This window comes from Melozone crissalis, unplaced genomic scaffold (genome assembly GCF_028551555.1).
Source record: "Melozone crissalis strain CALT ecotype California unplaced genomic scaffold, PUWL_Pcris_2 ptg000042l_1, whole genome shotgun sequence".
Taxonomy (NCBI): Eukaryota; Metazoa; Chordata; class Aves; order Passeriformes; family Passerellidae; genus Melozone; species Melozone crissalis.
Window position 1 is genome coordinate 40089845 of NW_026535820.1, and position 12456 is coordinate 40102300.

Below are 12456 nucleotides of genomic sequence, written 5' to 3' on the forward strand. Positions count from 1 at the left end.
AAGAGTAGTTTAGGGCATGTTTCAGGTGCATTTTCTAGATGAAAACTGTAAAAAGAATTTCTGGGAAGTTGTGTTCTTTGAGATTTACTAAATAAATTAATAAATTGATTAAAAAAAATTATTTTTGTAATCACAGAGTATCCAAGACACATTTTAAACTGATGTTTTGTGAGTCAAAGTGCAATTTAGAAATAGTATGTCACTGTTCCTTTCATCTTTGTTGGTGATGAAGAAAACATACATAACTAATACTTTGAAGTGCACTTAGCTATATTGAATCATAGCAGTTAGCAGTTTTGGTTTTTCAGTGTTTTTTTTCTCTTTTAGTCACAATAATTTACTTGCCCAAGGTAATTCTAATATGGAAGAAGGTGTATAATTAGGCATGTGTCTTGATAGAAGTGAGAGTTGGCATTCAGGTTGTGATGGAACTTAGATGTGCAGAAATCCAGAGTAACAGAAATCAGCAGTTACTCTGACATTGTTATGAATTAAGAGCAGACTGGTGCCTGGTTTGAGAGCCTTGTCACACACATTTAAGCCTTAGTGAGTCCAACTTTGTAGCACTTGCTTGCGAGGCTGTTGCCTAAACAGACCAAGCATAGTGATTTAAGAGAAAAGGCAGAGGCATTGGGAAGGAGGAGACCAAGATCAAACAGAGAGTCCTCCCTTGCTGTCAGACATAGTTTTAAAAAACATAAGATTGCACAGTTTCTCATCTGCATTTTCTGTTAACTACTTCGCACATTAACACAGAATGAATGTCGCTTTTCTCCTTCTGCAATGTTTTCATTTTGAATCTTCCCTCAATTTATCCCACAGGGAAGTGCAAGCGAGGCCACCCTGATTGCACTGCTTGCTGCAAGGACAAAGATTATCAGACAGGTGCAGTCAGAGAAGCCTGAGCTGACAGAAGCAGACATCATGGGCAGGCTGGTGGCTTATGCTTCTGATCAGGTGAGTGCCTCTCATTAACTTGGAAACACAGTGTCTGTACTTAACAATTTCAGCCATCTGAATAGGCAGGTGAATTTGGCATAAACTCTTTGGATTGGTGACTACTTGATTTTGGTTGTTTAAATCTTACTGTTCATCCTAAGTGTGTTCCATGGGGGTCTGTATTGGGATCAGTGTTGTTTAACATCTTCATAAATGACATAGACAAAGGGATTGAGTGCACCCTCAGCAAATTTGGAGATGACACCGAGCTGAATGGTACAGGTGACACACCTGAGGATGGGATGCCATCCAGAGGGACCTGGACAAACTTGAAAATTGCTCCATGGGAATCTCATGAGGTTTAACAAGACCAAGTTCAAGGTGCAGCACCTGGATCAGGGCAGTCTCCAGTACCAACACAGACTGGGGGGGATGAAAGATGGAGAGCAGCCCTGTGAGAAGGACTGGGGAGTGCTGGTGGTTGAGGAGCTGGACATGAGCTGGCAAAGCGAGTTTGCAGTCCAGAAAGCCAAACGTGTCCTGGGCTGCATCCAAAGCAGCGTGGGCAGCAGGGGAGGGAGGGGATTCTGCCCCTCCGCTCTGCTCTGGTGAGACCCCACCTGCAGGGCTGCATCCAGCTCTGGGCCCACAGCAAAGGGGGACATGGACCTGTTGGAGCAATTACAGTGGATGGACATGGAGATGATCAGAGGAATGAAGCACCTTTTCTATGGGAAAAGGCTGAGAGAATTAGGATTGCTCAGCCTGCAGAAGGGAAGGCTTTGGAGTGACATAATTAAGACTTAAAGCCTGTATGAAAGACAGGGGGGGACCTGTTACAAAAGCATGTACAGAACAAGGGGAAATGATTTTAAACTGTGAGTAGGGTATTATATTAAAGAAATTCTTTACTGTGGGAGTGGTGAGGCACTGGAACAGGTTGTCCATAGAAGTTGTGGATGTCCTACCTCTGGAGGTGTTCAAGGCCAGGATGTATGGGATTCTGTGCAACCTGATCTAGTAGAAAATGTCCCTGCCCATGACAGTGGGACTTTCACCTGCTGATCTGTAAGGTTCCTTCCAACCCAGGCCATTGTATGATTCTGTGGTAAGTGAACTGGAATGTCATATGTGTTTTCATAATATAAAAGATAAATATCCAGATGTCAGTGTTAAACATATTTATAAAGAGCTTGTTTGAAGTAAATAAGGATAATTAAATAAGATATTAATTTCAGTCAGGTTTAGTAAGTCTAGGGTACCTTTTGTTACATTCAATCTTCTATGTCTATCTGTGCACACTGTACTTTCTTCCTGCAAGAACATGTGCAAGCAAACATCCTCTCCCTATATGCATGCATGGGCACAGGTGCGTGTATGCAGAAAAACCTAATGCATGAATAAAATCAAATCAGTCACAGTACTTGAAGAAGTGAAAACATTTTTTTCTTTTAAAAAAGAAAACCTTTAAGATATCCATCTGCCAATCCAACTAAGAAATCTTGTAAGGAAACAGAAAACATAAACCTTGATTTCTGACTGTGAGTGGTATTTAGCAGACTGAGTTACACTAAATTCTCAGCAGGCCATGACTATGAGAGGCTTTTAATGTTAATGAAAACAAATTCTGCTCATGTGAGTTCTGCTGCTGCTGTTTCTGACACTGTAATCCTATTGAAGGGCCATGCAGTGTTGTTTCTCTTAATATGTGTGACATTTTCTCACCTACATGTCAATGAGACAGAAAAAAACCCTCTCTTAGTACTTACTGTTTATATTAAAGTAATATGGGATGTGCAGAGTAAAATGGCCAGGTTTCAGCCTTACTTTGATTTACTGCTAAGTGTATGTTAGAGAGCACTGTAGAAGTTGTTAACACCACACTTGCTCCTTGCTGGTGGGAAGAGGGATTACACTTGCATGGTGAGAAGATTCAAGACAAGGAAATATGAGACAAGATAACTGCTTTCAAGAGGCACAAAGGATATTTATCCTTTCTTTTGGTTTGTTTGGGACCCTAAGGTCAGTATTGCACAGACCACCAGTCCCAGAGCTCTGACCAACCCAGTGATGCACAAAACCTTTTACTTGTTTTGACTTTTTTGTCCCATGTAAGAGGCTGACCTGAAATGAGGACTGACAGGCCTTCCTGCCTACTGAAGGTCAGAGGATCTTATGTTTACAGAAGGATTTGCCTTAAGATACTGCTGACCTTTTCTAGCAGATTGTTGCCGAGCTCACCGTTCCTTCTGCGTTAAGAACAGACCTGTGTGACTCATAGGCAATACTCCACAAAAGAAAGTTCAAGCCATTCTGTAAAAGGGAAAACCATTTACTGATAGAGCCCAACAATACCAGAATGCATCTGGAAAAGAATCTTGCCACAATTTTTGAGTCTTGATGAAGCAATTTAGGGGTTCTGACTGGCTAACAACCTCAGTGTATTATTGTAGTTTGCTTATTTGCAATTTTAGTATAAATATGTTCTAAAATATGTTTTTCATTGTACACTTGAATGAAGTATGGTGTTGCCATGCCACACACCTAATTTTCCCCTTAAAAAGTTATATTTCAAGTTTAGGCTTCCTAATTTTCTCAAGCTGGTGCCTAATTAGTTACCAAGCACATTAAAAAGGGGCACTACTGAGATACAAATTGATGGTACATCTGTCTTTAAAACATGTCATTCCAGAAATATGTTTAGCTGAAAGGAAAAACTTCATCTCTTCTAGTTCAACAAAATTCTAGATTGCTATTTTTGTGATTATGTGCTAAATTGAAATAGAATTAATAAGCAGTCTTAGGCACTGGCAAGAATCAACAAGGAGATTGTGAATGAGAATAGTCATGATATGAAAAGGTGAGGCATTTTCCTCTTTCAAGTTAATGATGATTAATGAAATTATAGAAGGTAAAATAGCTTTTCTGTTTGCTTGTTTTAATCATGCTTTAAAGGAGATTATTTTATGGCTAATGTACCTCTCATTGTCAATGGAGTTTTTATTCCTGTTATTATTCTATTGTACTTCACAAATTTATGAGAATTTCTTAGTGATAATTTCGTTTTTATTAACAGAGATGTGATTTATTTTCTAAAACAATATTATTTCAGGGGAATTAAATGGAAATGTAAATAATGAAGAGTTGTAAACACGTATTGGGAATGATCCTTGCCTAAAAAAGTGACTGAATGATTGAACCACCATGTAGTTAGTATGTTATCAGAAAAAATGGTTGTGTAAGAAAATACATGTACCATACTGTGACATGTACAGTTTTAGAGTTCAGAAAAGCTATACACCATAAAAATATGCTAGCCAGCACCTGAATCGTTGTCAGACAAGAGGATTGTCTGCACATCTTTTGATTGATCTAGAGCCAAATCCTGAAGCTCCGCATCAATCCTACCATGTAAATTAAAGCTCTCACTAAGGCTAATGGAACACTTGTCTAATGTGATCATGGCAATGGTCTCAAGGGTATTGCAGGGTTGCTATTAGTTTATTTTGTGTATGTGTGTATTTATGTATATGTGTACATGTATATATATGTCCATCTACCTATGGGAAAGGTGGAGAAGTATGTATCTATTACATATGATCAACAGTTCTAGGATCTCAAGTATGGCTTCACTTGAAAGGACTTACTTTTTTAGTTTGTAAATTCAAATGAACTTCTTACATTCCAGTAAAAAGTATTGGTCTTAAACCTTGTCCGTTTCCTTGTAGGCTCATTCCTCTGTGGAAAGGGCTGCACTAATTGGTGCTGTGAAGATTAAAAGTGTTCCTTCAGATGACACATTTAGTGTTTGTGGTTCAGCCCTGAAGAAAGTTCTGGATGAAGACAAAGCTGCTGGTCTTATACCTTTCTTTGTGAGTACTGGGTTTTAACAAATCAGTGGATTTAATGCTTCTGATAAGAGGCTTTTGACATGAATAAATGGCCTCATCCCTAACAGAGGCACTGGTAGGCAGCTGGGCTAGAATATTAGGAGAGGTTCCATGAGTGTTCTTCACATACCTTTTTGTGCAGGACGAGAAAATAATTTGAGGAACTGGTTGCACTTCTCAGCAAAATTATGTTTGAGGTCAATTTTATAGTTGCATGTAGTCTTGCAGTGTTATAATGTCCTAATTCCTGAATTCTGAACTGTTTACCTTTATTTTTCAGGTTCCAACTTACTTACAAATAAAACAAGTTTAAAGGCAGTAAATTAAATGATGCTATCTCAAGCCCAAGTGTCTTCAAGAAACAATAGTTTCCTCTTGATAGTACTTTAGCAAAAAAATTAACCTCCATAATGTACCCCAAATATCATCAAGATCAGATGCAGTCAGGTACTTGTGAGTAAGTAATTAATCTCTAGCAAGTGAGTTATAGAGAATGCAGCTGTGGAAACTTCAGATGTCACCATTTCTTGTTATCTGTCCACTTTTTTTTTTCTCCAGAAATTCCTGCTTTCACAGCAGGGCAGCAAAGGCAAATGTACTTATGTATCAGTATCTTAAGCTCATAATCCCCCAAGTTTTGACATAGAGCATTGTTAGATTAGCTAAAACTCTAAAGCTTGGTTCTACCATGATAAGAACCTGATCAAAAAGAAAAATTGCCTATTCATCAGATCTGCTCCTCCTGCCAGTTCAGAATACTATGTTATTACTTCAAGTTAAAACAAGATTTTGCCATTTGTTTTTTTTTTTCCTATGATGTAAGTAACTTCTGTTGTGGTTTTGTACACCACCAAAAAAATTCTTTGCCTATTTCCAAGCATTATGCTCTACTAAACTTGATAAGAACCACAGGCTATATAGATTTATTAAGGGGTATAACATGCTACAGAAAATATGTTTTTACTGGCCTCCACTGAAGAAAAAATCCTCACACAACTAATTTCGAAACTGAGAACTTCAGGGATTTTTTTTAAAAGATTCAAAAATAAGTCACTTTTTTCACAAAAAAAGTCATGTCCAACAATGGTTGTTTCTTTTCTTTCATGTTGTAACATTTTGAAAAGGGATAATATGACTTAAATTTCTGTGAACTGTTTTCAGAAGAATTAGAAGATTAAGCTTGCTTATACTCATGGATTAGTGCCAAATGGGACAAAGAAGCTTAAATTTCACCAGGCTCTTATGAAAATATAATCTTTTTACTCTTCTTGTTATTAACCTTTAGAGAATGCTTTTATGTAATATGAGGATGACTAGAATGAGAAGTGGTTTTCCTACGTGCAGAACACTGCTAATTTCTAGGGTGCCTAGAACTAGCGAGTCCTTAGGATGACCAAGCACATCCTGCCAATTTCTTTATAATATAACAAGAATCTGACTGAGAAAAAAGCATTTCTAGGGATTCCAAAAAGAACTTTTTTTCTGTGGGATGCACCTATTGAGGTGAAGAACAAGCCACACGGCGTGTTTTATTTCTCTGTGTTATGATCCCAGCTCATAATACCTTAACACAGTATCCTGTTTCTATATCTCACTGTTAATTTTAAATAATTACAAGTACAGCAGGATATCACATTTCATGCAGTAACTATAAATGTCTTTTTTTCTCAGCTTTCCTCCATTTGCAAAAAAAAAAAATGCAACTTGCCCCTCATAAATATTCAGGCCTTATTAATCTTTCTATGCATACAAGAGGAAAAAAAATCTAATTTATGTATTCAGTGACACATTTACAAAGGATGATTTAACTGCTGTTTTCTTCCTCTGTTTGTTTAGCTGTGCAGCTTTCAAAGACAGCAGAGGCTCTGCCTGAGTTAATACAGCCTGTATTGAGTCTTCCACTTATTTGTATACATAAAATATGTCAGCTTTAGCTTAAACTAGATCTCATTATTGGTATGGCTGGCCTCTTAACTCAAAAGGTGTGTTAATTCTCTGTCATGCTGAGCAGCAGTTCATGCACTGTATTAGTGCTCCCTTTTTTGGCTTGCAGATTTCAAAAGCCTTTCCATTTCTTTTGTTCTTGAGTAATTTGGTGCTGTTGTATTTTGTTCTGGCGACAAAGATATGCACATTGCCAAGGAAACACCTTAGCCACTTGATTCCTTGTCTCCCTGTATTCACTGATCCTTCACTAAGGGGAGTGATTCAACATCAAAGCAACAAGTTTGATGGAAGAAATTCTGCCTGAAGAGACTTGTGACAGCAGCGACATCACTCCTAATGAAGATGTCTTGTTTGTATCCAAGCTGCTACAGTCTCCCTTAGAAGCAAGAAAAGGTTTTGTAAGGGATTAAAAAGAAAACACAAGTAAATTGCAATGCCTTATAGGCATGTTCCTCCTCTTATTCTTAATGAATAAATGAAGAATCATTATACTGAACTTGATAGCAGTGCTTTCCATGTAAAGGTGAGTGGAGAATCAGGGTCAGGTTTGTTTGATGTGAAACAGGTTCTGTCATTACAGCAATCTGTTAACAAAAGGTTTGCTTTTCACTTACATAGGATTTGGCAGTCAGCCTTTTTTGGGGAGAGGCATTGTCTTTAAAAGGAATCTTTGCATTCCTACCCACCATCAATGTCCTGTAGCACTAGTAATGTGTATATAATTTTGTTCAGTAAAAGCTGTTGCCACTAGGGTACCCTGATCTCTACTTTTGTTTTCTTTCTTTCATTTCTGAGTTCAGACTCATGTTAATTCATCTCTTTCAAAATACTTTTGCAGAAACTGAAACAGAGATATTTTCATATAGTAAAGCAAGGAGCCTGTGCAAGAAAAGCACTTAAGCATGTCAGGTGTTGAGGCACTAAAATAGCCACAATTTACTGAGGAGCCATTTCCCAGCACAGATGATGTGCAGCCCTTCATGTGGCCCCGAGTTAAGGGGGAGCTTTAAAACACGTGCTGAATTCATGTCCATTTCTTTAACTGCAAACACACACTGGTGGTTAAACCTGTGTGTAAATGCCTCTCTCAGTCGGGCCCTGTGCTCCCAGCTTGACACAGGCCTGTGTTGGCAGAATGTTGGCTGGGATGCTCAGAAGTGAACTTAGACCACTAAGTTAAGCACTCCTAAATTCAGATAGAGTGCCCACTGCATTGAAGCCTAGCTCACCTAAACGTGTGTATGTGGCCTGTGAGCTTTGTGCTCTCTTTCATAAGTCAGCACTGACAGATTGCAGCTGTCATATACAAGGTACAATATACTTCAATGACCTCAACCAATATAGAGCTGCTACAACACAATTGTCTGCTGCCCAGCATGAAATCTCTCTGATTTTAGATGAAATGACTCTTCTGAATGTGATCCACAGGATATTAAGAAGCAGGCTTTTTCTATCCAGACTCACTCAGGAAACAATAAATCAGAATCAGACTGACAGATGAGCCATCTTTTCAGTAGAACACTTAGATCCTGACCACAGATTTCCATTTGGAAGAAACATTCTTCAGACACGTACAGATGTCTAGGGTGATGTTTCTTAACCCACAGTTTGTGAATGATTGCTGTTCCGTAAAATACTGAATGGTGGTTTAGAGAACTGTTGCAGTTTTCTTCAGGCCACAGACATTCTCATGAGTGCAAGCTGGCAAGAACTGAATAGGAGAAAATAAAAACAATATGTGAACATTGAAAGTTCTGCCTCATTTTAGTTATTTGCAAATGAAAAGCTTTGTGGTGGAACCATGCAAAATGTGTCCACATCTTTTCAATAGCTGTAGGAGGTATTCCAGTTGAAAAGATTGAGAGGAATTGCTCTCAGGAATCATAAAGATGCATGTATGTTTCCTGACATAGCTCTCCATTTCAGGAAAGTAATACATGAGATGACTGAGTTAAGCATTTTAGCTGCTTTGTATTCACAACCAAGGGCTGAGTCAAATTTGAAGTGCACAACCTGAAAAGGAAAGGGCCTGCAGGCTATACTGAGCCATCAGTCCTATTTCTGTGATGCAGTCTGTCCCCTGCCCTTTGCACAAATGTGATTTTTCTGGTGTTACACAGGCTACAAATTGAGTTAGATTCATTCTGTAGTACTGAGGCGGGGTAATGAGAGTCCTGACAAGGGCAGGTGGTGTCACTCTAAGTGGTTTCTGAGAATTAAAGAAAGTAGCTTTGAGGCTTAGACACCTGCAGAGAGGAAAACAAAATTATTTTAGAAATTGAGGTTTACTTTACAGAATAAGGCATTATTTAAACAACTAAGCATATGTTTGAACTCATATAATCTCTCACTGAAAAAAACATACTTTTTATCCTGACTGGGGAGAGTACCTTAACAGCAGTACAAAACGAATAACAATAATGTGTAACTTTTTGTTATGAAATTTCCATCATTATTTTAATTGCTGGACTAACCAAGGCAATCTCACTCTGATCTTGTCAGAAAATTCATACCATATTCCATAAAATATATGTGTAAAAGCTGAGTTAAGTCTATAGTGCACTATTTTTATTTATTTCCCAATATATGCATATTCCTTATGCATATTTAAAAACTGGCATTTTCATCATGGTATCCTCCATTGTGGTAAATATATTTTCACTCCATACATATGTGCCTTAGGAAAAATTGAGACCAAATTTTTCCCTGCTATTTAAAAAATTACCCTGCAATCTTTTCAAAGCAGCCTCTCTAAATGGGTGATTAGTGTTCCAGAGAACTCTTAGATGTGCCTCAAAGCACATCAGTTTTCTGTTTTTCTGTGTCTCAGGAATAGAGGCCAGTATAGATAAAGATGAGATTATCTTGAAGAAAAAATATATTAGCTTATGATTTTACTAACTATATACATACAATTACTTCTCAACTGTATTTGTTCCAAACTCCGGTTCTTAGTAGCTTAGTATAGAAAAAATACTGAATTGTCCCTTTTTTATTTTAATAATTACTTTTTTCAAGTTTTTCTGGGACAGAATGTTTGTTTCTTGAAAAGTCCACTGGGTGGATAAGTATAATTTAGGTTTTCCTTTTTCTTGTTATTGGTCTCATCATGAATTTGCTAAGGGACACATACACACAGAAAAATGTGTCTAGTTCCAGATATATAGGGAAAAAATGTAGGGACAAAATATGTTGCTTGGCAGAAAAGGTAACCAGAAATACTAAAATAAAAAAAAGCAAAATTCTGGGTTTGGCATTTTTATAATCATGTCCTAGCTGTACTGTAATTTATGTGTGACCTTGGATAAATTATCCAAGTCTTTTTGTATTTCAATACTCTGACTATAACACAGCATACTTTATTTGTCTATTTAAACTGTAGAGTGTCTTTTATTATGTAAAAAATCTAGTAAATGACAAAAACCATAGTCAGCCTTTTAGTGCTTTCAGAAATAAGAGAGGGTGTTTAAAACATAAGTGTAGCAATGAAAAATAATGTCAGTTTATATGCCCTTGGTAGTTGGGGGTTATTGATTAAAATTCTACCTGCATATTCCCAATAAATTACAATAGCTCATTTTCACCTAGTTATATTCTCTTTCTGCTGTGAAACTTCAGCATTTATGTTGCCTCTGCCTTTGGCCCAGTGGTCACACAGAAGGATACATTAAATGAGACATGAACAGAACGAAGGAAGAACTGTTCCGGTGTTTTTGGATGAATCTGGGAGAAGAAGTTTCTCTGTGAAAAAGTCTTGCAAGCCAAGTAGGGAACATATGCTGCTAGTGAACAGGTTCCAGGTTGCAGATCTCTTGAGCATAAACTGGTTACAAATCTCTGTTGCAGAGCTGTGGCTCTGATCAAGACAGCAACATCTGTCGATCTATTCTGTCAATAATAATTCCAGCACCTTTAAATTGCTCAAGTTCAGAACTTGCTTATGTACCATGAACTGCAAATCATTTTGATGGGATTTGCATATGTTAAGATAGTACTGAGCCACACAATAAACATGTAGAACTTACAGAAAGTACATAAAATATAGCATTAGCACAACACTGTGCCTATATTACAGTACTTATCATTCAATTTTTTATAAACATTTTATTTTATGCATCTGCTTCAGTGGACTGTTATGGGAGCCTTGGAAAAAACCAACCCATAGTCTTAAAAGTTCCACTAAGGGACTATTTAAGTGCCACTAATGACTAACATAATTTTTTTGTTCTGTAATGTCTTGTATTTTTGTTTATTGCTGCCTTTGCAGACTGTTTTTCTCCTTTTTCTCCTTTGGTAATTTTCTATGCTGTAACACTTTCTTTTTTTTTGGCTCTGCAGTTCTGTGCAACACTTGGAACCACCTCTTGCTGCTCCTTTGACAAACTGTTGGAACTGGGTCCTATTTGTAAGTCTTTGCTGCTTCTTTCTAAAATTTCAGATACCAGTTTAAGCCATGCTGAGTCATTTCCAGGGCATTATGCTGTGTCAGTGTCCAAATACAATAAAGCTACTTATAGATGAGACCTTCAGTTACAGTTTTATTTCTAATATTAGGTCAAGCAGCAAATGTGCATTCTCAAGCTGTTAAAAGAGCTAGAGGGCATTGCCTTAAGGGTTTCTTTTCTGGGGGTGGGGGGACGACATATTTTGGAATACTTAAGAATTACTGTAAGGGCCTCAGTTTGTAACATATTTCTTCAAGCCCTTCTGCCCTGCAAGGGCATCTAGAACGATGCTGAATATCAGGGAAAAGCTGAACTCTTAATTCTGCTCTGCACCAAGTGTTTTGTTTCTGCCTGGTTCTAATAACTATAAAGGTAGGGAAATATGCACCAAAAATCCCCATCTATTCTTAATCCTTGCTCTCCCCTTCCCAATTTCCTTCCTCTTCCAAGAAAATAGGAAAAACGCCAGTGTGTTTAATACAGTGATAAAGTCATGGACTCTTCATAAGTATTTCTTTCTGTGTTATGGTTTGTTGTGTCAAGCTTTGATCTGCAGCAGGGCTTGGTCAAATCCCGTGTTTGCTGGCTGATGAAATTGCTACCAAAGTACACCATATCTCTCTCCAAATGAGAACAGGAAATCCATAGCTGCAAGCCACTGGAAGCAACTTCACAGAAACACAGCTTGATTTGATGTCCTGTTAATTTATTCAGGGGTCCTTTGCTCCATGAGGTTTGCTGCCTTTCAGCACAAGCCCCAGTGACTCAATTTCTCCCAGTCCTTCTTTTTGAACAGGTTCCTAGTAGTTTGCTTAGCAGCTACAGATTATTTTGCTGTTTGTGCTATTCCTGAAGACCTACTAAAATAGTGACACCAATATTTTTAGGTGTAGCAATAATCATGTGTTTCACTTCAGTGATTCCCTGCTTGTGTAGCAGAACCAAAAGGATGGCATGCCAGTGAAGTCAGAAATCTCATGCTAGCTTTAATGCTTAATCTCATCCTTAGCATACATGAGCAGCAGTCCTGTGATATGAAGGCAGTGTCTCAAATCAAGTATATTTTAAAATAGATAATCACTTAAACATTCAACATGCTTTAAAATAAACCTAAGTTGTGGATGTTGTGAATAATATTTTATTGGCTTTCCCAGACATTCATGCAAAAAGAAATTTTAGTTCACAAGAATGCAAATTTCAGCATGAACTTGGTACCAGACTTCAGATCTCAGTGG

At 37.7% G+C, this 12456-nt stretch overlaps 1 protein-coding gene across 5 annotated transcripts in view; it reads left to right on the forward strand.

Annotated features, from left to right (window-relative positions):
* Positions 1–12456, forward strand: part of DDC (dopa decarboxylase) — a 46420-nt gene that overhangs the window by 10837 nt on the left and 23127 nt on the right. For 3 of the 5 annotated variants that reach the window (XM_054285062.1, XM_054285063.1, XM_054285065.1), the window contains 3 exons: positions 823–957; positions 4668–4811; positions 11115–11181. In XM_054285062.1, the coding sequence (XP_054141037.1) occupies positions 823–957; positions 4668–4811; positions 11115–11181 (346 nt within the window). The remainder of the gene's footprint in view (positions 1–822; positions 958–4667; positions 4812–11114; positions 11182–12456) is intronic. The other 2 variants (XM_054285064.1, XM_054285066.1) reach the window with 2 other exon arrangements.